Genomic DNA, 26,993 nt, shown 5'->3' on the forward strand with positions numbered 1-26,993 from the left:
AAATTATTTTAGTTGATATATTTGTCAATGTAGGTGATATTTACTATTCTGGGTGAGGATATATGTATATTTGGACTAAAAAAATAAATAATTCGTTGAAACACTTTTGGCCCAAACGGCGCCTCATACTATCACTTCGGCAAGGAATTTCGTGCCGGCTATAGATGATGCTGATGCTTATGTTTTGATCAGTTACATTTTTGATTCATTTGAGTATATGGTTCCAAGATTATTGCGAATGGTAAATTTCGGGCCGAAGTGCACTTCGGCCCGCGAATTGATTGTGAATGCAGCTAAACGTCAAACTTATAACAAATAATCCGAAGAACCGCGAATCCGGACTTGTCTCTTGTCATTTTGCTCAACAGCTGATCATCCAACTCGGTGCGCGCAGTTGGCGCACTAATAACCGTTTTATTTGGGAACAGCTCAGGGGCGAGAAGCCCGGAGCTGTACCGGTGCATGAAGCACCAAAAAGAAAGCGCCTATTATGATCACGGTTTAACAATTTTGTGAATATTCTTGTCATTTAGCTGCCATTGCCTGCCAGAGACAACCTGTCTCTGTCTCTGTTGCCTGCTGTCAAGTCAAACGAAGGGAACAATAATAACAAATATCAACGTATTTTTGGTGATATTTAGCGGATTCGTGTGGTTTTATTAGCTTTTTTCGCTGAATAGCAGGATATTTACGATGGCTTACTTCACAATTATAGGTAAGTTCCCAATTATATCAATTTTTTAATATCTTTGATAGATTTACAAATTTTTTAAACTTGTTTCAGTATTTCTCCTTCAAAATTGATGACGACACATCGAATTGAAAAAACTCCAAGCATCATATAGAAGGAAATTATACAATTAAGTCTCTAAAAATAATATACAACACATGAAAGAAGTGATGGACTTTTTGTGACAAGATCAACGTATTTCTGAAAATGCTGCCCATCATTGGGAGAAATCTTTTGATTCAGTGCCACATTGATGAAAAGATATTCAAAAAATGTAGAGAATGATATTGTGACCCTAAAAGTTCCAGTCTTGAGGGAATTGTAATATTCTTCAAAAATCAAGGTAAGATGAGATAATTTAATATGAAACTGAGATGATTTTATTTTATGTTTGTTTCAGGGGGACTTCATGTACCAGCATATGGAATTATAACGATATGTCAATCAGGAATTTGATGATTTCAACTAAAAATAGAGTTCCAAGAGATGAAAATTTTCTCGATGCATTTGCAACAATTCAGTCCCAAACATTTTATGATCGAGTTGATGATTTGTTCCCTTCCTTGAAAGAACATTTTTTATATTCTTCAGTAATTAGCAGATATCATGGCTTTCTTTTAGTGAAAAATATTGCCAGACCTCATTTTAAAATTAGAATATTCAATCTGTAAAAAGTTTATACTGAAAAATTCAAGGTTCTGCAATTAGAAGGCTTCATCACTTGATCGTATGCAGCAATCGATACTGGAGATAAAATATTGTATAAATAAAATGAATAGAAAAATGTTTTTTTTTATATATTTAATGCCAGTAGCTACTGAAAAATGTATCGACTTGTTAGCTTTCATCATATCATGTCTTACTTCCAATAAAAAATATCAGATCAAATTATCCACTTTGTGCAAAAAATTTGGTGTCCTTCAGATAGACAAAATCGTGTTCCTTTGAACCAGAAAATAAAAATTAAAACTTAATAGCAGAGCTCCAGAATTGCATCTCGAAGGAAAATGGGCGAGCAATTTTTCAGGTTACTTTCCTCTGATCGTAATTAGGGAACAGTAGTGAAAAGAAGCGATTCTGGAACACACCAAATATTGGTGCGCTTCGAAGTCCACATATATCAGACTACCCTATAAGACCAAATTGCTAGAATCTTCGATATCATGGATTTTATTTTGAAAACGTTACCTATTTTGATATTTCGTTTCATGTTTTTGTTTGTTGTTAGGAAACTATTTTTCCCACTGATTGGCTTCCAACCAGAATCAACATAGAAGTATTTCAATGATTCAAAAAATTTTGAAATTGAGTTAGGTTCTCAAACTGGGAGAAAAAATTCGAAAAACTTTCAGATAAAGTCAAATATAGGTACCTACTCTATTACAATATGAATAGAAAAGACAATTAAATTAAAATTTATCGCTCCCTTCATCGTTAGTTACAAACGCTTGAATATAATTCAAAAGGATTCATTGGTACAGTTAAGATGATATGTTCAATATTTGCACATCTCATTATATTCACCAGAACACACAAAACAAAAAAGTTTTTCCTTCGTTGACATTTTTGATATTCATTTTGTATTGTACCGAAGAAATAAGAAACGAATTGACCGAAATCTCATAATTTCAAGTACTGTTATCAACGAAATCATAACATTCAAATTCTGAATTTTACGTCCCCCTGTATATAACTCTTGCCACATGCTATCACTTTTAGGCGGTGCTGTATATATTTCCTGACAAATGGCGGCCTTCAATTTTAGCCAGTTCGCGCAGCTCGAAGCTCAATCTCCCCCCTTCTATATCTCTGAGATAGACCTATTGTTTTGACGTTGTTTCTTTTCACTTGTTCTACTCTGTAATCTGTGACTTGTGTGCACAACATTGAACTAAAGAAAGAAATGGAAGGGACTCTCGGGTCAGCAAAAGTGAGGCCGACTGAAATAGACAATTGGATGTATATCTTTCTCTCTCTATACTTGCGCAAGGAGAGATAACCTATTAAAATTTGAATTTAAATTTTTGACGTTTCGTTTTTCTGATTTGAATCGTATTTTTTATCAAATCAGGACGTTTTCTGAGTTGATTATGCGATCATAGATAACCTATTTGCGATGTGAATTATATTTTTAGTAGTGTAGAAGGAATTTAATAATTTTTTTGCCAAATACCTGCAACAATGGAGATGGGGATATCTGAAATTTTGGATTCGTTTCTCGAACTGTGATGATTGGAATCATATTTTTCATCAATTCAAGACGTTTTCTGAGTTAATTTTGCGATGTTGATCATATTTTTCAGAGCAGTGCAGACGGAATTTTAAGTCTTTTTTTGTATGAAAAGAACAAAAATATGTTCATTTTAACTATATTGTGAAAGAATATAATCATGTGAAATTCAACAAGGTTCTAATCTACATGTTGAACATACATATTTTCCTTCTAGTATACTGAATTTTGAGTTAATTAAGGAGCGTTGTCCAAAAAAAGACGTGCCAATTCTTTCTATATTTTTATTATATACAATATATATAATAGTTTACATATATCTTCAGTAATAGTCTACAATGAAAAAGAAAATTATTGATTTCAAATAATTCAAATTCACTCGAAAACTTACATGCGCTCTGCTTCTCATCGGATTAGATTAGATTAGATGGATCTTCGTTTAATTAATATTACAAATGGTGTCGACAGTAATAAACAAATATAAAATATCACAGTGGTAACAACATGCATACAAACAAAATAAAAATAAAAAACAATCCTCATCACATATTCTTTCTCCATAAGAAATCTTCTATAGAATATATAGTTTCATTTAAAAGCAACCTTTTCACTTCTCTCTTAAAGTTCATCAATGACTTGTCATGAAACTCAGAAGGAAGTTTATTATAGGGGAGGATGGGCCACCATGAGACGCGTTTACCATGAGACAGTCGCCATTATTCTTGAATTACGCGCCATAATTTGTCGCGATCCACAGAAACGTTAAGCTACATTCACAATCAATTCACGGGCCGAAGTGCACTTCGGCACGGAAGCTTAGCAGATGGCGTTCTCCGTTACCATTCACAATGAAATTCAAGACCAAATTTCTTGCAAGTCGCAAACTATCACTTCGGCAAGGAATTTCGTGCCGGCTATAGATGATGCTGATGCCTATGTTTTGATCAGTTACATTTTTGATTCATTTGAGTATATGGTTCCAAGATTATTGCGAATGGTAAATTTCGTGCCGAAGTGCACTTCGGCCCGCGAATTGATTGTGAATGCAGCTTTAGGCTGAAGATATGTTAGTCTTATTTATGTTGCCGAAGAAGCCGCACGTGCATTAACAAAATATTCGCCAGTCCCGATTCGTATTCATCATAGTGAAATTTTTCCTTAAGATCAATTCAGTATCTCATAAGTGGTTTCTGATATACTTTGAGATTGGTCCGAAGTTTTCAACAAGACAGGTAATTATCCATTTTATCGTTGATATTCATTATTAGCCAATTTTTTGATTTTTTACCAAAATACGACAGTTTGAAAGTCAGGCATAAGATGGGCTACCATGAGACACGAATTTTGGGCCTCCTTGAGACGTGTCTCATGGTGGCCCATAAGTAAAGATTCCTATTGAATAAGTTTTTCGTTCAAGGCATGTCAAGAGGACGAAAAAGGAAATCTGACAAAGGCCTGTTCAGTGCAGACTCGATGAAACAGGCTGTCAAAGATGTAATTGTACATAACTTGAGTTTAAGGAAGGCAGCGGAGAAAAACAACGTTAAACACCAGACATTAGCTAGGTACGTTAAAAAAACACAAGATACTAAAGGTAATAAAGAAGAATTATCTTACCGCCCCCACTATGATACACGGAGAGTGTTTTCCGACGAACAGGAAAATATTCTGAAGGATTTCATTATCAAATGTAGCCAAATGTGCTACGGCAGGTCCACAAAAGATGTTAGACAGTTAGCTTATGAACTTGCCGTCCACAACAAAATTCATATCCCAAAGCAATGGATAGAGAATAAGACAGCGGGGGTGGACTGGTTACAGGGGTTCATGAAACGTCACCCAGAACTGAGTATTAGGCAACCAGAAGCCTGCAGCCTTTCTAGAGCTACATCCTTCAATCGCAACAACGTCGAGCAGTTTTTTCGAAACTTAGAAGATGTATTGAAGCGCTACAATGGTTTTGCCGCTGGAACTCGTGTCTATAATCTGGACGAGACCTCCACAACCACAGTCCAAAAATCCTCAAGGATTTTAGCGAAAAAAGGAGTGGATTATTGGTAACCACCTGCTGCATTATAAGTTCTGCAGGTACAGTGTTTGGTTTATTGAGTTAATAATTTTTTTATGCATATCTATGTCTCTTTTAGGAAATGCTTTACCACCAGCTATGATCTTTCCCAGGGTTAATTTCAAGCCTCACATGTTACACGGAGCTCCATCAGGAACCTTAGGCCTCGCTACCCCATCGGGTTGGATGAATTCTGAGCTTTTCGTATCTGTTATTAAGCACTTTATTTTTCACTCTGGCAGTTCAAAGTTGAATCCAACCTTGCTACTGTTCGATAATCATGAAAGTCACCTTTCAATTGAAACCCTGAACCTGGCTAAAGACAACGGAGTTGTTATTTTAACACTGCCGCCCCATTGTTCTAATAAACTACAACCATTGGATGTATCAGTATTTGGGCCATTCAAGACCTATTATAACAGTGCATTGGACTCATGGATGATGACAAATCCTGGAATTCCAGTTACAATATTCCAGATTGCCGAGTGCGTTGGATATGCGTTTGACAAATCCATGACCCCTAACAACATCAAAGCAGGTTTCAAAAAATGTGGCATTGTGCCATTTGATAGCCACGTTTTTGGAGATGACGATTTCCGAATGAGCAGCGTCACTGATAGGGAGGAACCTTCAAAAACAAGCCAAGGAGAAATTACTGTTGAAACACCTACTGACAAAAGCGAAGTTTTAGAAGCTCATACAGGCAATAAGGAAATTGAAACTCCTGAAAAAAATACTTCAGAAGCGATTAACTTTAAATCCCCGGAAGAACTATTTGGATATCCAAAAGCCAAACCAAGAAAAACCTCTAATTCCAGAAAGAGGGGTAAAAGTATTATAGCTACTGATACACCCGAGAAATTAGAAATTGAAAATAAATTTTTGGAGAAGAAGCGGAATGAGTCACTTAGAATGGCCAAGAGAACCAAGCGAATGTTGGTCCATTTGCCAATAGCTAAAAAAAATCGACAATATGCTTCGTCATCTGAAAGTGAACATAGCTCATTCATTTCTGATTCCTCAGACGCAGAGTCGTTTGATGAGTTAAATATGAACGGAAGTAAGGACAATCTCAACCCAGATATCAACTCCTATGTCTTGGTTGAGTTTCATGACAAAAAGTCTGTTTTCTTTGTGGGTAAAATCATAGATATCATTGAGGATGATTTCAAAGTAAGTTTTTTGAGGCATAGTGTCAAACAAAAAAACTCTTTTATTTATCCCGCTGTAGAAGATATTTCTTTTGTAAAGAAAACCGATATCAAATGTTTGCTTTCTGCAAGTAGCCAAGTGGCTGGAACGAAACGGCAGCAATCTTACATAAATTTTGGAGTTAAATTCGACGGAATCGAAATCCGTTAGTGCCATTTTTTGTTTGAAGCTCAGTATATATTGTTATTTAGTTATATTGATCATAAAGTTGTGTGATACTATTTTATAAACGTTTGTTTTTTGTTTTTATGTTGTGTCTCTAAGTGGCCCACAATGTCGGCTACCATGAGACAAAATCAGATTTTTTTAATTTTCCAATAAAGTTCTGTAATGTTGTGTCTATTATTGTATCAAAAAATGATTACGTTTTGATTAAATTTTATAATGCATACGTTACTGTTGCTAAAAAAATTAAATTGAAATTTTTTTCGCCAAAAAAGTAGAAATTGTCTCACTGTGGCCCACCCTCCCCTATAGTTTGGGGCCCCAGAAGTCCATGCCCTGGTCTATGCGCTTCAGATGGTGCACTGGAATCTGCAAGGAGTCTTTATTTCTTGTTTCATATGCATGATTTATAGAATTGGTCGGAAAGTTCTTCCATTTCTGATGCACATAACACAGTGAGTTGTATATGAAGAGTGATGGAACTGTAAGTATTCCATGATCCTTGAATGTCTTGGGATATTATTGAATACACTTGGTACAGCATCAAGTTTCAATATTTTTTTTGTATAACTTGGATTATGAAGGTAATCTTCACATATTCTACTATACTTTGAGGGATACCAATTTTCCCTTCCTTTCAAGCGAATATTAATCGTAAGTTTAAGCATTCTGAACACTTTCAGATCTCGTTTCCAATTGAACACAACAGAAATCATCCCAAAAACTAATTAAAACTGAGTAATCAACAAAACTGTCAGCTGATTGATGTAAACAAAATATCTAAAAGAGAGAGAAAGGATACCCACCAATAGTCTTTCTCACTCCCACACTTTTGGACACACTTTCTGCCGATTTGATGAACTGCGGGTCCCTTCCATTTCTTTCTTTAGTTCAATGGTACACAAAGGCTGTGGTCCGTATATACATATTGGTTTCTCCTGGTGTCCTGGTTAGTAAGTGGGTGGTCCGTATATGTCGAATTCCTGACAATTCGGTTCAATATCTGTCACCAGAGTAACCGCTCTGGTAACTTTCGGTTACCAAATGTGTATATACGGACCATACGCATAGCGTATGTAAGGTGATTATGAAATAAAAGGCTGTTATTATTAAAATACTGGAAAGAGATGGACTCGGTTTAGGCTTATTTATTGATCAAACAAGAGAATATGATTGCCTAAATCATGGTTATCTACTCAAAAAACTTGAAAAAATGGGCATTCGTAATGAGGTAAAAAGGTGGTTTGAGTCCTACCTCGGAGGTCGCCATCAGAAAGTTGCTGTTAGAGTAGAGGATGTGTTGTCCGAATCAGAGTTTAAAAAGATTGAAACAGGAGTACCTCAGGGTAGTGTACTAGGCCCGATATTATTCATTCTGTATGTAAATGATCTGTGTTTATTAATCAAATGCCTCTTAATTACTATTACTTGTTTTGTAGATGAAACTTTCAAAATATTCAAAAATTGGCTCTACTCCAATAAACTTATAATAAATGAGGACAAAACTGCAGCATTAATTTTCAGTACTGATAAATCGCGCCGAGATCTGAATGACATCTTGAAGCTCGGAAATAGAAGTGTACCAGTGAAAGATTCTGTAAAGTTTCTGGGTCTATATCAACAGTCTATCAATCAATCAATCTATCAACATAGAATTTTGAAATGGTACGACCACATTGAATACTTATCTATTAAACTAAGTAAAATCAGTTTTGGCATAAGAACATTGTCAAAGTATATTAGTGAGAAAGAATTGAGGATAGTCTATTTCGCGAACGCTGAGTCAATTATGAGGTATAGTATAATTTTCTGTGGAAGTAGTTCAGCGGTAGATGTTATTTTCAAAGTTAAAAAAAAAATTGTAAGAATTATGTGTCATTTATCATTTAGAGTCTTGTAGAGGAGTTTTCAAAAATAATAGAATTTTAACTCTGTATGCCTTATATATATTTGATTGTTTGATATTTTTTTTCAAGCACAGAGAAAAGTTTGAGGTATATACTACTCAGCATGATTATAACACAAGATCAGAAAACCAACACTATCCCATTCACAGATTATCGTTAACGGAAAAATATCCTTCTTACATGTGCATAAAATTATTCAATGCACTTCCAAATAATATAAGAATTTTAAATAACATAAATGTTTTCAAAAAAAGACTGAAAAACTGTCTTATTGATATTGAGCCATATTCACTGAGCGAATACTTTGTAGCTGCAAAGCGTTTGTAGATGTATTTTTGTGACGTCGATTTCATTTGATCTTTGTACGAAGATTCCTTGAAATAATGTTATTATTTATTTATTTATCCTCTGGAGACAATCATAGATCACCAGAAATATCTTTAATCTAATCCTAGTGGAAAGGCAACTTACAAATCCAAATTTGGTACGAATTGGGATATAGACTATGAAATAAAAAATTTTCAACAAATCAGTGACTTCTGAAAATAATTTATTGCTGAAACAAATTCATCAAGCATATTTAAGTCAAATATTGAAAATGCGGATTGAATCATTGTCTATCATATATATTGAATAGGTGAGTATATCGGAATTGATTCGCTAAAGCACATACTTAGCAGAAGTTATTCGAAATCCTTTATTTATATCAGTGTTACCTTTATTTTGTCATATAGAAATCAATATTTACCTTACCCATTAGGAGCTTCTATAGAACTTGACAATACAGTTTTTAAATATTGACAATAAGTTGAACAGTCAGAACAAAATCAGTGATACATTTTTCAGGTTCCAAAACATTTTCATTTACATCGGCATATTCTTCAATTCTTCTGAAAGGGTACCTTCACCATCAGGTGTAGGTCTGGATTCCTCTAAATGGGATATAACACTCGTATTACTAGAGAGGTTACATCCATCTTCGTTATTAGGATATTCATAGATTTGTTGGAACATGGCCTTATCATAACTTGTACTGGCGTGTATATTTGGACGAGAATTGCGATTGAGATCTTCCAGAATTGCCTCAGTATCAATATTTGCAGATTCTTCACAGTTTGATCCTGGACATCCTGATATATATCTTGAATTGTTCATATCACCGGAAATCAAACTAAGTTTTCCTAGCAGAGTATCGATCCTGTGTTTCCCTATCAGAAGTTGTCTATCCAGAATACTTAAGCTATCTTCAACTTCTCTGTCAACATTTGTTTCTGCTGTTGAAATGGATAAAGCATTATGTACACTGGTATGTTCGTTACTGGATTCGCTAGAACATTCTATTTTCAGAAGATCGGAAATCTGAGGAGCGTTATTTGAAACCTCATGTTCGAAATTCACCATATCAAAATCCTCCTCTATGGACAAAGTGTTTATATCCTTTTCGAACTGTTCGGCTATTTCGTCATCATCCTCTTCCGTTTCTTCCTTGGTAACAAAAGATAATCGTAAACGTAATCTCTGAGTTATTTCATCTAATTCTGCAAATTGTCTCTTCAGAGCTCTACTCAAAAGCTCACCGTCTGCTTCATCTTCATAGCTATGATCGTCGGGGCAATCGGGAGATAGAAATGAAATTTCAGTTGGATATGAATTTTTTGGATAGTGAGTGTTCACAATAGTGGATGTACAACTGAGGGGAAAGTCTGTATGTGTCCGAAAAATTGCCAAATCTTCCAAAGGAGTAATATGTATCTGCGAAAGAAATGAGACCTATAATTTTCAAATGTTATATTAATATAATGCAATTATTAAATGTTCTTTCAAACTCTGTAAGGTATGAACCATCTCGAAGAAAAAAAATTTACAACGTATACACAGTGATCAATTATTTCTGAAATCACTCCTTCAAATTGCTCCTTCAGAGATCACTCTGAAAATTCAAGAGTTTTTTTGTTTCTTACCAATCATGGAAATGCAGTAATTTTTTCTCAACCTCACAATTATACGGAGAACTATGAAAGATACATTACTGAAATATTGAAATCTCAGTGTATTATCCGGGATAATCAGGAAATCTCACTAACACAAGAAATAATGCTGGGTAGAATTAAAGAGCAACTTGGAGAGGTATGAAATTCTGTACATATGACGGTTTATCTCAAGAATGCTTCTTAGTAATCAGTTGTCAGATGTTTCTCTGAGCCTTGCTCAACTGTAGCATCTTTCCAATCTCGTGATTCTGCTGCTGAAGAGTTTGGAGTTGACAGAATTTCTTGGATAACACTAGGTACAGCAATGCCACCGGACATTTGAGGAAGTTCTGCCACAAAATGCGATAGTGTGTAATTGGAAGAACACTGTTCTTGGGAGGTAAAGATTTGCAGGATATTTGTCGCTTCTCCGCGTAATGCGAGTATAAGTTCAACTTCTTCCGTTACATTCCATCCGTTTACTTTGGCCGCTGCTTCAAACTGTCAGCGGTAATTCACCAATGGAGTTTTTCCGACTAACAAAGTTGGCTTCAACTTTTCAGTGTATTTATATTCCAGAGAGTTCTTTGGGAGATTCCATTTCCAGAATATTCCGGAAAACAAACCTCGAGTCCTTACTTGCGATATCAGCGACAGATCCGGCCTAGGTTCGTTATCTTGAAAAAAATTCTTGATCCTACTAAATTATATGCAAAGTTTCATTGGTCTTTGAAGGTACAAAGGTGGGTTACTTCAGTGGAATCATGGTGGGGTAGGAGGGTTGGGCTCGGTAATCATAAATTTTATTTTATTCTTAGATTTTTTTAGGTGAATCGACCCAAAAGGTGGATCTACGGGCTCACTAGTTAAATATTTTAAGAGCCATTAATTTACTTACATTAATTTGCCCATTACATTTTGATGAAAGATCGATTATATTGAACCATCCCTTAACATTTGGCAATCCAGACAAGAGTACTGTTAGATCAACTGCTGCGAAACCGATTATTGAATCAGTCTGCAAATTTGGTATCATGTTGGTGTTAGTAGATTTCCTCCAAACTTTGAAAATCAAACGTTGCTTGTTCTGAAAATAGATCATTTCATTCAAACTAGTAACATGGAGGCGTTTTCATGTTCCACATCAATTAAAGGCCACGCAGAAATCGAAAAAATTTTCCTGTTTATTGGGGAATTGAATAATTGAAAAGAAAATTCGATTTTTCTTATCTGAACATTATTATTAAGGAGTAAAATCCTAGTGCCCTCAGGCGAAACAAATTTTTTTTAAAATAGTGCCGTCATACTTAGAACGTATGCGTATTTGCTGAGGTGTACAGTGGGCCAATCTGCAGGTATTCGGTCAGAAAGATGAAAAAATAATAGGACATCACTTAAGACTTGATGTCTAATAACAGCATAATGTGGCACACATTCCGTGGGCCATTTTTTCGGCCAGACACTCAGGAGCTGTCAAAAAAGAATTGAACTCCATTATTATTATTATTTCATAAAGATAAGAGGGGAGGTCTAGACCTATAAAACCAACAACATAAATATTAAATGCACGCAATAAATACCCGAAAAAAAAAGAACACCGCACTAAGAGTCAAGCGCATCTAGCATGTTCTTGAAAGCATTCACACCAGGGGCGCAGAAAATATGGTCCGGTAGCGAAGTCCACATGTCCAAGATTCTATTGACTAAAAAACCTTTGTCTTTGCGTCGTGCGCTACATTTCGTGGTACAGCTTCAGTGGATGGCCACGAAGGTGGCCATGTTGAGGGTGAAGAGATTAAGTAGACCACAACCGAATAAGCCATGCAGCGCCACGTTCACGGCGATCCATAAGGAACGAAAGCCGAATAGACGTAATCTACTTCCACAGCTTGGACGAACCACATCATGCGGCATATGCGTTGCACAACGTTGGATTCGTTCGAGTCGATCACGATGGCGAACCAATGTGGGCGCGCAACCAAACAGGTCCGGCGAACTCGAGTTTGGGTCGCACATAGTTCGCATAGAGTATCTTCGCCGTATCTATCGAACACCGAGGAAATGCTTTTTTGAATAAATGATTAAATACAGCATTCTCCTAGCCTTTGCTACAACCTCACCTATGCGAGCTGAACAGGAAATATTAGACGTCATTATCAACCCCAGGTCACTATGCCGTTCGACGATTTGAAGGGGAGCATCATTGATACAATAGGATCGACGTGGATTATTTCTACCCAAGTGAGGCACTTTGCACTTCTCAGTATTGAGAGGAAGAAGCCAAGCCAAGCCAAGCACTCAGATATGGTGTTTAGACCCCTATGGATTGTAGAGGACTACGCCTCGGGAAATATTTTAAGGTCATCTGCGTAGAAGGAGAACGAAGACCACATCACGGAAGGTCAGCAACGTAGATGAGAAAGAGCAGTAGCCCAAGGACGGTACCCTGTGGGACACCACTCGTTACAATCTCACTCCGGGATAGAGAATCGCCGACTCTAATGGAGAAATGACGTTCACTCAAAAAAATGATTCGATCCATCGAAGCAACTCCCCTCTAATGCTAAAATGATCCAGTTTATGGAGAAGTCTTCTTAATGGGACTCGATCGAACGCTATCGAGAAATCTCAATACACCACATCGATTGGATTATTTGAGTCAAGACACTTAGTCCATGCATCAAGGGATTCAAGTAGACCGAGCGGCCAGGAATAAAACCATGTTGACAGTCGGGTATCGTTTTGCTGGAGATCAAGAAAGGAAGCATTTTCGAACAATTAATTTTTCAGCAAATTTGCCACAATCGGAGTCAGACTGATTGGTGTATAATTAGTTGCTGATAGTTTGTCTCCGGATTTGAAATTTGAAGTTATTCTCGCTGAACGACACCCCTTTGGTACCTACTCTAGCTGAACCGAAAGAGGAGCGGATAACTTCAGTAAAAGGTCTTGAAATTTGGTCGGCACGGGATTTCATAACAATGGCGGGAAGATCAGCCCAGGAGCACTAGCTGACTTGACGATCTTCTCACTTCCTCCTCAGTTACCTCAATACAGTCAGAAGAAGCAGAAGACCGGGTGGTCTCAACCTCCGGTATGACTCCAGGTGGTTCACGAGTGAATGCTCCAGCAAAGCATCCAGCAAATTCAACGGCAACTTCATCGTTATCATGACAAAAAGCGTTCGATATTTTTCGCAGTGAAGGGATAGGGACCTTCGAATTGTGAATTGATTTGAAGGTACAGCAGGTAACGCTGCTACAGATTTCTTCTCGTACGCATAACTGGCATACCACTCTGTTATCTATCTAAGGCTTCGATGAATTCACTTTGCTAATTTTTGTTCGTCAACAGGATCTGATTTAATTAGTGAGTGAATCTTTGAACGAATCGCACTTAGCATCGATATCTTCGGAACACAGAGCCTCATCCCAATCTATGCGAAGCTAACGATCCTTCAGCTGGTCGAAGTCAATCCTTGTTTTGGAGATTGAAACTTAATTTTTTGACTTGTAGTTCACTTGGGTAGTCGGGTGCCTACTCGGCCTGCCCCTGTACATGAATCAGTTTGTTTTACTCAAGGGAAGGCAAACTAGAAGCAATATGCTGGTGCCGATTCAGCATGCGTGAAAGATGACGAGTCGGTAGCGAGGTGAATAAAAAAAGAAAAAGAGAGGTATCGGTCCATAGTCAGCATTAAGGTTAAAAAATGATAGTTCTACGCATTGCAAATCGCAATACGAAAATTAAGAAAAATATACAAAGGTCGTACCAACGGGGTTTCCGAGTGGCAGATATTGGAAATAAATGGTTAAAGGAATAAACCCCTTTCCTTTCCAATTTCAACTAAACAACTCTGAAGAAATAATTCACTAACATAAATTTTGCACCATCGGCCGGGAAGGAGTTGGAAAAGTGTATTTGGAGGATTGGAGACTTCGGAAGAGGCCACAGTTGTAGACAGAAAGCACTGTAATTTTGAATACAGTATACATTGGTGGACAAAGCGCACTGGAACATTGCCCTACACATACGACACAGGTTGGACATTCAGGGGACGAAAAATCGGGATAAGGTTAGATCGTTCATTCTCGCTCATTCTTCATTTGATCATTATTGCAAAAGTAGTTTTGATAGATAGGAGTTAATTTCACCGTTTTGTTCATTGTATAATCTCACTTTGGCATTATTTCAATTCATATTTAGTTTCAAGAAAGAATAATTGTGACATCCGAACAATTTAAAACAGAATTAGAATTGTTTAAAAGAAAAAGAGCATCAGTTAAATGTAAAGTAACTAACTAACTTTGTTAATGATAATCAGGACAATGATGATGTAGATGTTAATGAATTCGTCACTCCCCTATGTCCCATTTTTTTTTTCGATTCAGAATATATAATATATGTCGTGTATCTAGTTGTTTTTCCAATGAAAAAACAATCAAAAACTAGATCGGTAATATTGGCAGGTCATTTTCATTGATAATTGTGAACCTGAATTCAAATGAATATGTTCTGGAACCTTTTTAACTGGTAGATAATCTAAATACTATTACACAGCCCTTTCAAACACCAGATATCAAAGTGATCTCTCATAACCTGACACAACATGGAATCATATAATTCATTATCATATTATCAATGAAAATGACTTGCCAACTTGACCGAATCAGTTTTTGGGTTTTTTTTGTTGGAAGAACAACAAGAGACACGACTTATAATTCTATATATTCTGAATTAGAAAAAATATGGTACTGGAATATGCAAAAATAACATAGGGTTTATATTAAAAAAAAAGCAAGTTACCACACTATCACTGAAGTGGCGGACTACGCCAATGTACCATTTGTTTTTCGATATTACTGAAACTTTACGAAATAGATGCACAAATTCAAAGAGCCGAGAAATGAGTTTTCACTCATCACTTGAAAACAAAAGAATATAGGGGGGGGGGCGGTTTTGGCCATCATCCACCTTTCGAAAATCGAGGTCGGAAACGTGCCATCCATTTTTCCCTAGCTCTCATGGTTACACAGGTGCCATTCAATTCTATCGATTTTTGCCCACCCTGTACAGTTATTCCTTTAGAACATAGATATATGGAATAGAAAATAAACATTCCAAAGACTGGAGTGAGATAGTTGCATATTGTCGCCAATCACAATTGAGACACTTGAATCGGACATTTTTGTCACATCAATTTTCAATTCGAAAAGATAGGAAGTAAATTTTTTCATATAACGCCAGGGCTTTGGTGCTGCGCTAGACGGAGAAACATCGAATGTATGTACTACTAAACATTCATTTGTAGCGCTGGATGTCCATTCCATGTATCTATGTTCTAAAAGTCAAACAGACATATAGAGAGACAAAAACTTTGAGGGGAGTTGTGGAGTTGATTACGTTTACATAACGTACAGTAATGAATTGAAGTTCTCTTTCTTCAACTAATTTATTTACTCTATTTGAACACACTGTTACTGAATTTCTTACAATATTACGCTACTACTTTCATTTCCACTTATTTATTTTCACTCCTTGGTCGGTCACCGCTATCGTGTACTGAATTACTGACTGCTTCAGCACTATCAGCGAGTAGCGCATTTATATCCCCAGGCCCCAGAAAAAGTTTTTGATACGCTTCCAGACGCTTTTTCAGGAATATTCGGGAATGCGAAATGCGACAATCGCTTCACGGTTCACGAAGGAACCTGGCGAAAAGTCCGGTCCAAATTCGTTACTTTACAAATTACCCAAAAACTAAGAAAAACTCAAATATGCGACACTTGACAAGTTGAATAAAAAAGGATGTTTATTCCGAGTCTTCTCTCCTCTCTGGTCATTACATTGCTTTCCACTATAAGAGTGCTGCAAATAACTCCATGATTAAATTTTACCACAGGAAAAAAATATTGCGGTACAACCAACAACGGCAGGACGCAGAAAAATTTCATTTGGAAGCAAAAACGGAAACTCAAGACATTCGCTTTCTTATGATACATTAAATTATCAAATTGTTGATAAATTTGCATGTTAAGCAGCCATGATTCATACGGAAACATGTCTTATTTAAGTTTTCCATATTATCCGAAAACGGTACTAAAAAAATGTTATAGGTATCCCTGGTGTCCTCGAACTTCAATTGCGGTCCCCGATAATACTGTCCTCAGTATTTTGTTACTGTCCCCGAAAACGTTTTGCGATCCTCAATCTCATTGTTGGATAAAAAATGAAATTTTGAGGACTGTCCCCGAAGTAACGTTTTGTCCTTACGGTTGCGGGAAAAAAAAGTCCTCGAAGTTATTGTTTATAGCTTTATGACTCACGTGTTTTTTAGAACCCGTAAAAAAAATTTAAAACTGTCAACTCGTCATCGCCTTCCAAAGGCCGTATCTTGGGAGGTCGATTTCGAAAAAAGGTTATAGGAACTACCCCTGCTTATTTTCATCGAGGAATCATCTCCCTCAGTCTTTCACATTCGTTTACAGACACCCTGTATTTGTATTATGTAGCTAGTAGTTTTGACTTCAAGAATCCAGTTTCAAAATATATGTTCAAGGAATACCCTATACAGAAATATTGAAATGTCAGAAATTACCGTAGCGACTATTGAGATATCGAAATGAATACAAATATTATTGAAAATGAGCAGGGATATTTGAGAAATAATCCTTTCATGAATTTGGATAAAGAACCGTATTCTAGTTGCATATAAAGGATATTATAGTATGGTCTTTCAATTATATACTATTTGTAGTCAATAGTCTCCTAGCTCTGTTCCGAAAGATCTGGGAACAGGGAGATGTGCCACAAGAGACGCTTTAGTTATCAACCTCTATAAGACAGTGGCGGCCCGTGACACTATGACATGGTGAGGCATATCAGAAAAAAACACGAACCTCAAGGGATCGCCAAAAACGGTTTGCTATAAACAAAGTTCGCAATAAAGGATAAATGTAAATAGCCATCAGGAATTAACTATTATTTTTATTCTCTAAAAATTGGTTCGTTATATGCGAAAAAGTTCGCTGAAAACGGAGCCGTTGTAAGCGAACACTACTGTATACAGGGTATTTTCAAAGGTGAGGCTTTTTTTTGGAACTCATCAAATAAGTCGTTTCACCATAAATTGTCTACATAAAATATCCAAGACGGCTGAGATACAACCCCTAGAAGTTCGACGAAATTTCATTAAATTTCAAGTACGGGACTGTGGAAGATGACTCCGTCATCGCAAAAACGGAACAAAACATATAAACATATGGCTGGACAATGAATGGTTCAGTAGCAAGTTTATCTGATTAGATGCATTAGGTCTTTTCTGAGAGAATCATAATTGTTATATCGTTGAATTCAGGATTAAAATAAAAATTAGAAAATCGAGGCAGTTTCTTGAAAGTGCTATGTTAGTTATGTTGAAAAACTGCTATGATATTTCCCCATTTCATCTCATTTTTAGGACGATTGTTGGAATGTTCGAACAAGAAGATTGTGATACCCATTGTGAAAAAATGCGTGAATAATTTAAACCAATTTTATTGGTGAGATTTTGAGTATTATTCTATGTTTTACACTCGTGTCCTAAGTCTCTTCTGTCAGTTGGTATGGAAATGAGTCATTTCATAAAATCGTGTAAAGCGCGTTTGGAACAGCCGAGAATTCTCTGGAGAATTCTCTACCAAATTTTAGTATGAAAAAAGCAGAGATTATTTTGTATGCAACTGAACAGTGAATTCTACCGAAACTGCGTATGTAACGGTAAAGAATTCACGGCGCATGAATTCTCGAGTAAATTCTCTAGAGAATTTTCGGCTGTTGCAAACGGGCTAAAGTTACTAAAAAAATAATGAGAACAATTCGGCAATCCTAAGTTCCCATTTTCATTACCACGTAAATATCGAACGAGCCAACACCCTAAATATTGAGGGTACCCTCCATAATCCTAAACGAAAACACATGGTCGAATCAGGAGATAAGTTTTTTCTCACTGCTTTGCGATAATTCACCTAACAAACGGTCTAAGGTGTATTAGGATCTATTTCAGTAATGATTTTCAAATTTTTTTTTTCATTTTGAAAGTTTTGGATATTCCGTTGAAAGAAAAGCCTCACCTTCAAAACACCCTGTTTACATATCTACACATAGGAAAATAATTCTTTGCCGGATAATTATTTTAAACTTCACGTACCTATTCTTGGTAGATCCAAGCGCTATATCCCGCTTCCCGAACAGTGCAGAATAATTGCAGTTTGCCGAGGACATGGAATGTTCGCTGTACGAGAGCCAAGGCATGCCTCAAAATGATCATTAGAAGCAGAAGTCGCTTTCAAAGGCGTGTGGATATATTCGCGTCGCATCGATGTAGATCACGCGCTAGACAAGAAAGCGCGTAGGCATGCCTCAAACCTCTTACTTCTCAAAGAGAAAGTGGGATGAATATAGAAGAATCGTAAGATTGAGCATAATTATTATTGAAAACAGAGTGCCGTACGGTATGATGGGAAATTTGGACCGAAAAAATGATGAAATGGATTAATAAAATATTCGATTAATACGTGTAATTTCCAGCATTTATTTGGTGAGGCACTGCCTCACCTGCCTCATAGGACAAGCCGCCACTGCTATAAGAACAAAGGCGATACGTCAAATTGCAACAATTACAGGGGCATATCGTTGCTTAGCGTGACCGGCAAAATTCTCTTGAAGATTATGGCAAATCGTCTGATTTCACTCTTAGAAAAGCTTTTATCTGAATCCCAGTGCGGCTTTCGACCAAATCGGTACGGAGGACCTAATTTTCACATTGCGAGAGCTGCAAGAGAAGGCCCGTGAACAACAATCAAGAATATATACAGCCTACATCAATTTAAGTAAGGCCTTCGACTCGGTGAATCGGAGGGCGCTATGGAAAATCATGGGACGCCTTGGAGTACCCGAAAATTTTTTAGCAGTGTGTGAAAACCTTCATACCAACAATACCGCTAGAATCCATCATAATGGCTCTACAACCGACCATTTCTCAACCGACTCTGAAATAAAACAAGGCTGCGTGATAGCACCTTTACTATTCAATATTTTCGCCATAGCTGTCTCGTTAATTGCTGACATGAGTATGCTTGTAAGAGGTGTTGGAATAAGATTAAGATTTGATGGAGGCCATTTAACCTGAAGCTCCTCAGAGCAAAAACCCGTTCAAAGTTTATCACGGAACTTCAATAAGCAAACGACTGCACACTTATCGCTAGCAGCCCAGAGGATCTACAGATAATGCTGGACACCTATTGTCATATGTAATAACACATGTATGTAACGACAGAGGATTCAATAAATCAGTACCATCTGAGATTTCATTGAATCAATACGATTATTATATGGCGCAGTCGGAAAAGTGAGAAAATGGATAAAAGTGCACGCCCTCATTCCGAGCTAAAGTTAAATGGTGATAATGCCGCTGAATGGAAATTTTTCATTCAAAAATTTGAAATATACATGAAAGCAACCAAAGCTGAAATGGAGAGTGAAAAATACAAAGCTGCTGTTTGTTTTACTCAATTGCATTGGAGACCTGAAAATATATAATACGTTCGAATTTCAAGAATCCAAGGAAACTCAGAACTTCGCAAGTATAGTGAAAAAATTTGAATCCCATTTCCTTCCCACCATCAACGTGACTTATGAAAGATATTTATTTTTTACAAGAGAAATGAAGGAAAATGAATCTGTGGATGAATATGTAACTCAATTAAAACATCTTAGTTTGAATAGTGAATTCAACAATTTGAACGATCCATTGATAAAAGACAAACTGGTATTGGGAATCAAAGATAAGAACGTGAAGGACAGATTACTCCGGAGAAAAAACTTGGACTTGATAAAAGCGGTCGAAATCTGCAAATCTGCCGAAGTAACACATAAACAATTGGAAGTTTTATGTTCGAGCTACTCATCGAGCGCGACAAGGACAAAAGAAGTGGGCCTAATGGAAGTGAAGAAGAACAAGAACAGCACTCAGAGATATGGAAGACAGAAGCAGCAGTATAAAAAAGGAAGTACAAATGATAATAGTACTTATAGGAATAAAATTTCGTATAATAATTATTCAAATCAATCTTATGAATTCAGATGCACTAGATGTGGTTCCATTCATGGCCCGAAATTTTGTAGAGCATATGGGAAAAAATGTCAAAATTGTGGATTAATGAATCATTTCAGTAAATTGGCTAAAAATAAAAATATTGAGATACATGAAGAAGAATCATCAGACAATGAAGAACTTTTTATAAGGTTAATTGAATTAGAAAACATAAATAAAGATAACTGGACTGCGGATTTGAATATGTTTAATAAAACAATTTCTTTCAAGGCTGATAGCGGCGCTGACGTAAATGTTATTCCATACGTCACTTATAAATGTTATTTTCAAAATATAAAAATAACTGAAAGTAAAATAAAATTAACTGAATATACAGGTACTCAAATTAATGTTTTAGGTAATATTGATATCTCAGTATTGTTTAAAAGTAAAAAATATGATGTTGGATTTGTCATTGCTAAATCTAATGGAAAACCTGTTCTAGGTAGAGAAACAATAGAAAAATTGAATATTGCCAGGATAGCTGGAACCCTAAGTGATGGTTCCGCCGAAAATTATTTGGAAAAATACAAGGACGTTTTCGATGGAATCGGTTGTCTGCCAGGCCAATACAGAATAAAAATTGATACAACGGTCAAGCCATGTATACAAGCTGCCAGACGGTTTCCTCAAGCAATTTTGGTAAAATTAAAAAATAAATTGAATAAATTATAAAAAACAAATATAATTGTTAAGGAATTAGAGCCAACAGCTGAATTCTCTGGTTATAGTGGATAAACCTAATGAAGATTTCAGAATTTGTATTGACCCCACAGATCTAAATAAGGCAATAAAACGTGAATATTTTTCGGTTCCCACATATACAGATATCATTTGTTGTTTGAAAAACGCAAAAGTTTTTTCTGTTCTCGATGCAAATAATGGGTTCTGGAACATAGCATTAGACGAGTATAATTCAAAGCTTTGTACTTTCAATACTCCGTTCGGACGATATAGATTCAAAATATTGCCCTTCGGTTTAAAATGTAGTAGTGAAGTCTTTCAGAGAAAAATAATGCAGTGCTTTGAGGGCATCGAAGGAGTTCACATTTATGTAGATGATATTTTAGTCTGGGGAAGTTCTGAAGATGAACACGATAAAAGATTATTGCAAGTATTAGAAAGAGCGCGTGAATGCAATATAAAATTCAACTTTAGCAAATGTCAATTTTCATTGAATGAAGTAAATTATATAGGTCATAAAATAACAAGTGAAGGTATAAAACCAGATAATTCAAAAATTAGTGCTATCGAAAATTATCCAGAACCGACAAACATCAAAGAATCACAGTGTTTTTTAGGCATAATCAATTATTTACATAAATTTATACCAAATGTATCTGAATTAACCGCTCCTTTGAGGGAATTATTGAAAAAAGACATTTTGTTCCAATGGGGTTTTGAACAAAAGAATGCTTTCAATCAGTTGAAAAAAATAATTATAAAAGAACCTGTTCTTAGTTTTTACGATCCTTCAAAAAATTTGGTATTATCAGTAGATGCCTGTAGAGACGGTTTAGGGGCAGCTCTGTTACAGGAAGGAAAACCTATTGGGTATGCGTCAAGATCACTCAATAATACTCAAAAATCTTACGCTCAGATAGAAAAAGAAATGCTAGCTATTGTTTATGGAGTCAAAAAATTCCACCAGTATGTATATGGTAGAGAAATAATCGTGGAAAAAGATCATAAGCCTCTCATTCATATATTCAAAAAACCTTTAATTGATTGCCCGATACGGTTACAAAGAATGTTCTATAAATTGAAAGTCGTGTATAAGCCAGGAAAAGAGATGTATATTTCGGATGCTTTGAGCAGAATCAAAATGCCATATGATGGCGACAAGATTTTCGATAACGAGTATGAAGCTCAATTAAATTATTTGAAGAAGAATTTTTCGATTACCGAAACTCGATTGAAACAGTTTGAAAAAGAAACAGAGAATGATCATGAACTTAAAATCGTATCAAGTTATATAAAACAAGGATGGCCAGACTCGAGAACAAAGTGTGAGTCAAATTCAAAATTATATTTCAATGTCAGAGCAGAATTTATGATGGTTGATAATCTAGTTTATAAAGGAAATTGTTTGGTAGTACCTAAATCCTTGAATGTTGAAATTAATTCATTTGAGTCACATGGGTATCACAAAATGTATATTGAAAGCAAAGCAATATCTTTATTGGCCGGTTATGTACCGTGATATAGAAAACACTGTAACTTCATGTGAAATTTGTCTAAAATATTCAAAGAATAATTATAAAGAACCTTTGAAACCTCACAGGGTACCAGATTATCCACGGCAAAAACTTGGTTGTGATTTGTATGAGTTAGGTAGAGATAAATATCTTATTGTGGTTGACTATTTTTCAAAATATGTAGAAGTCTGTAAAGTGAATGATACAACTTCAAATACTATTGTGAAACATTTGAAAAATATTTTTGGAAGATAGGGTATTCCACAAATTCTTATGTCTGATAACGGGACACAATATACAGCTTTTGAATTAAAAAAATCGCAGAAAATTGGCAATTCCAACATCATACTTCGAGTCCACATTACCCACGTTCAAATGGAATGGTGGAACGCTCAATTCAAACAATTAAAAATATTTTAAAAAAATGTACAGAATCCAAAACCGATTTAGATCTTGCATTACCAGATTACCGAAACACTCCAATAGATAATGATATTCTTACACCTAGTAAGTAGGTGTTTGGAAGGAAAACAAGAACTTTAATGCCATGTTCATTACAACCGAGAAATATTAATTTTCAAAGACAAAGAAATAATTTGATCCAAAGGCAGAAAAAACAGAAAATGTTTCATGATAGATCTGTTAGAAAATTAAGGAAATTAAATGTTGATGAGAAAAATTATATTAAAAAAGGTGATGTTTGGGTTACAGGCTATGTTGTGAAAGCTATTAATGAGAGATCATATCTTGTAAAAGAATCCAGCACTGATGTTGTAATAAGACGAAACAGATATTTTCTTAAACCTTACTATACTAGAAGTTACAGTTATTTTTCAGAAACGGATGATAAAGATAGTGGTAATATTGATTCTAATGTTAAAGTTAAATTGAATGATAAAGATAATGATTGTATGCCTAGTACAAGTACTAATACAAATGAAATTGGCGATACTGTTAGTGAAGAGGATAATATAGATAATTTTGAGTCAGTGAATACAGATTCCAACACTAGGAGGACTATTTATGTATCCAGGTATGGACGGAAAGTTCGACGTCCAAAATAATATTTAATTAAAAATGAATGTATTCAAGTCATAGAATTTGATTTATGCTGTACATATATGTAGAATTAAGTTTTTTAGTTTTATTCATTTGTAAATAAGGGAGATGTCATATGTAATAACACATATGTATGTAACGACAGAGGATTCAATAAATCAGTACCATCTGAGATTTCATTGAATCAATACGATTATTATACCTATAAACATACAGGGTGCTTCAAAAAAATGTATACACACTTTGAACTATTGTAGTTTTCCCGCTCTACAAGGCTAATGTTATATTTCTTCGCCAGGTGCCAGCATAATATTCCCTCTATGTTATATTATCAGTTGGAATTTGTAATATCAAAATGGGGGACGTACGTTTGAGTTTTGAAGAACGTTCGTGCATTATACGGTAATGATGATTTTTATTTTCAACAAGATGGTGCTCCGCCGCACTATCACAGGGACGTACGAGCTTACCTGGATCAAAATTTGTCGGGCCAGTGGATAGGACGCAGGGGACCAATCGAGTTTCCAGCACGCTCTCCAGACCTTACACCACTGGATTTCTTCTTGTGGGGCACAGTAAAAGATGAGGTGTACAAACGTAAACCACGCCGCACTATCACAGGGACGTACGAGCTTACCTGGATCAAAATTTGTCGGGCCAGTGGATAGGACGCAGGGGACCAATCGAGTTTCCAGCACGCTCTCCAGACCTTACATCACTGGATTTCTTCTTGTGGGGCACAGTAAAAGATGAGGTGTACAAACGTAAACCACGTAACCTAGACATTCTTTGGAATGAGATTCAAGCAGTGTACACTGCTGCGTAGAGAAATCTCATTGGACGTTTTGATACGATGTACAGAATCTGTGGTGACTCGTACTCAAAATTGTATTGATGCTGCAGTTCACCAATTTGAACAGTATTAACATTTGTTATTTATGTTTCATTTACATTGGACTTTCAGCTTTCTATTTTCCTGAAATTTAACTTTGTAGAACGGTAAATAAATTTTCTATGGAAGTTCAAAGTGTGTATACATTTTTTTGAAGCACCCTGTATATACGAAACTTTAGGCCTTAGACTCAATATCGACAAAACGCAAAATCGTGGTAAGTCCGTGAGAAAGCCTTCAAACACATATCAGCCTGGAGAATGAAACTCTAGAACAGGTCGAGCAGTGTAAATACTTGGGAAGCTTCATAAATACTAGGGTTAACCCAGACATGGAAATACACAACCGTATCAATTCGGCATCACGGGCATTCTGGAAGCTAAAGGTCAGGGTGTTTCAAAATCACGACCTCAATCTGACGACCAAGACAGCTGTTTACAAAGCAGTCGTCCTCCCAACGCTTCTTTACGGAAGCGAAAGCTGGACGCCCTACAGGCGACATATTAAACAGCTTGAACAAACGCAACAACGTCATCTAAGACAAATAATGCACATCAGATGGTTCCACAAAGTTTCAAATGCAGAAGTATTGCAACGCGCGAGTTGTACAACAATTGAGAATCAAGTAAGGAGTACCCCACTCAGATGGAGCGGCCACATTCTGAGGATGCAAGACACAAGACTCCCCAAAATAGCTCTGTATGGCGAATTGACAGAGGTAGCCCGGAAACCAGGAGGCCAGTATAAGCGGTTTAAGGATACACTACATCAATCCCTAAAATCAGTTAATGCCAATCATAACTGGAAACAACTAGCATTAGACAGGTCAGAGTGGAGGTCTATGGTGCACAGTTATAATGGAAACTCGAGAAGAATACAGCGGCGGCCAGACCTGGTTGGTGACTATCCATGCTCGGAGTGTGGAAGGATCTGTAGGTCACGGTTGGGTCTCTTCAGTAACAGGAGGGCACAAAGTCACAATTAGCCCTAAGAAATTATAAGTCTGTTATTTTTTCTATGTCTTTTTGTAGATTTATTCTCGGTTGCGGGATACAGCAATGAATGAAAATGAATTTGTATTTGGCCATATAATTTAGGGTAAGGTTAAGAAATAATGACCCTGTATAGGTATTTACTTACATCTGTCAGTAAATCTGATGGTAAAAGAGCATCACACTTATAATTCCATAGAGGATTTGTCGACTTTTGTACTAAAGGAGACATTTTCAAATCAAGACCAGGCATAGTTTCGAACGTAACATATGTACTTGGTTTCACGTTATCCTCCATTTTCATGGTTTTTCCTTTATTTTTCTTCACTTTAGATTTTTTACGAACTGCCAAATGCATGGCTTGATTTATTGCAATGTGTACTTTGAAAGAACTAGGGGATTTTTTTTCAGGTGTGTCTTCATAGATCTGTTGCGTTTTTCGATGATCGCTTTGTGGAGACACCGGTGGAGGTGGAGGAAGAGACAAGGCCGCTTTTAGGGTGTTGAGCAAATCGGAAGTACTTCTGATTAATGGAGACATGCTTTGGTATTGCTGGCTCGAATTTGCTGCATTGAAATTTACATCTTCTGGAATTGCTTGGGCACCTTTCTGCCCAGTCCATGAATCTAAAGAGCTAACTTGCTCACTAGATTTCAGCTTATTTTCATCATCTGTGTTTATTTCTTTATCCTTCAAAGCTACATGTTGTTGGTTTCTCATTGTTCTCAAATGATTCAAAATTTGTTGTAACTTCTCGTTCTCTAATGCTTTTTCTTTGATTGGTTTTTCTGAATTCATTTCGATATCGAACTGCACACCTTGATCTTTTGTACTTTTATTAGGGAATTTTTGTGTGGCCGTGATAGCTTTCACCGTACTTTTATAATTCACTTTCCCTGTTGTACTTGCTTGAATTTTCTTCTTGTTGATAAGAGCCTTTGATTTTTCAAAGATGAACTGTTTGGAATGCTGACCTTTATTTTTTTTCAAAGGAGTTTGGTAGTTAGCCTTCACTGAGTGTGTATTAAACCCTCTATCTAACTGTAAATTACGAATTTGTTCTTCGGTTCCAAGGGCGAGGAGTACTTGAACTTGTCCAACTAACTCGTTGGTGCACGGGTTGATTATTTCTTCCCACCAATCAGAAGATATTACTGGTAACTGAAAGTTCAAATGCAATATTATGAAATAAACTTTTCCTATTATGAAATATTTGGAGGAGGATTGGAATGATAATTCAACTATTTCATTTGAAAAATACGTTCTTGGAACCTATATTAAACAGGTTGTCTCACGCAAAATGTGTTCACTAAAATTTTATCTATATCATATAACAAAGGCCATAGGGGTGTAAGCATGGTGAATTGGCACTTGCTTCATCGGTAGAACGGATTCGTGAAAAATTAGATTTTTATTATTCATTTAAATTTTCAACCA

General features: G+C 36.1%; 1 protein-coding gene and 1 long non-coding RNA gene across 3 annotated transcripts in view; one reads left to right on the forward strand and one right to left on the reverse strand.

Annotated features, from left to right (window-relative positions):
• The first annotated feature begins 790 nt into the window (after window positions 1–790).
• LOC123310146 lies at window positions 791–1,618 on the forward strand. The gene is made up of 2 exons (XR_006537335.1): window positions 791–1,073; window positions 1,131–1,618. It is a non-coding gene; the product is annotated as an uncharacterized LOC123310146 (long non-coding RNA).
• A 7,229-nt stretch (window positions 1,619–8,847) lies between these two features.
• The window catches only part of LOC123310592, an 82,386-nt gene continuing 64,240 nt past the window's right edge, over window positions 8,848–26,993 (reverse strand). For both annotated transcript variants that reach the window (XM_044894141.1, XM_044894142.1), the window contains 3 exons: window positions 25,704–26,717; window positions 11,181–11,369; window positions 8,848–10,064 (listed from right to left, as the gene is read on the reverse strand). In XM_044894141.1, the coding sequence (XP_044750076.1) occupies window positions 9,177–10,064; window positions 11,181–11,369; window positions 25,704–26,717 (2,091 nt within the window). In that variant the 3' untranslated portion in view covers window positions 8,848–9,176. The remainder of the gene's footprint in view (window positions 10,065–11,180; window positions 11,370–25,703; window positions 26,718–26,993) is intronic.

This window comes from Coccinella septempunctata, chromosome 3, assembly GCF_907165205.1.
Source record: "Coccinella septempunctata chromosome 3, icCocSept1.1, whole genome shotgun sequence".
Lineage (NCBI taxonomy): Eukaryota > Metazoa > Arthropoda > Insecta > Coleoptera > Coccinellidae > Coccinella > Coccinella septempunctata.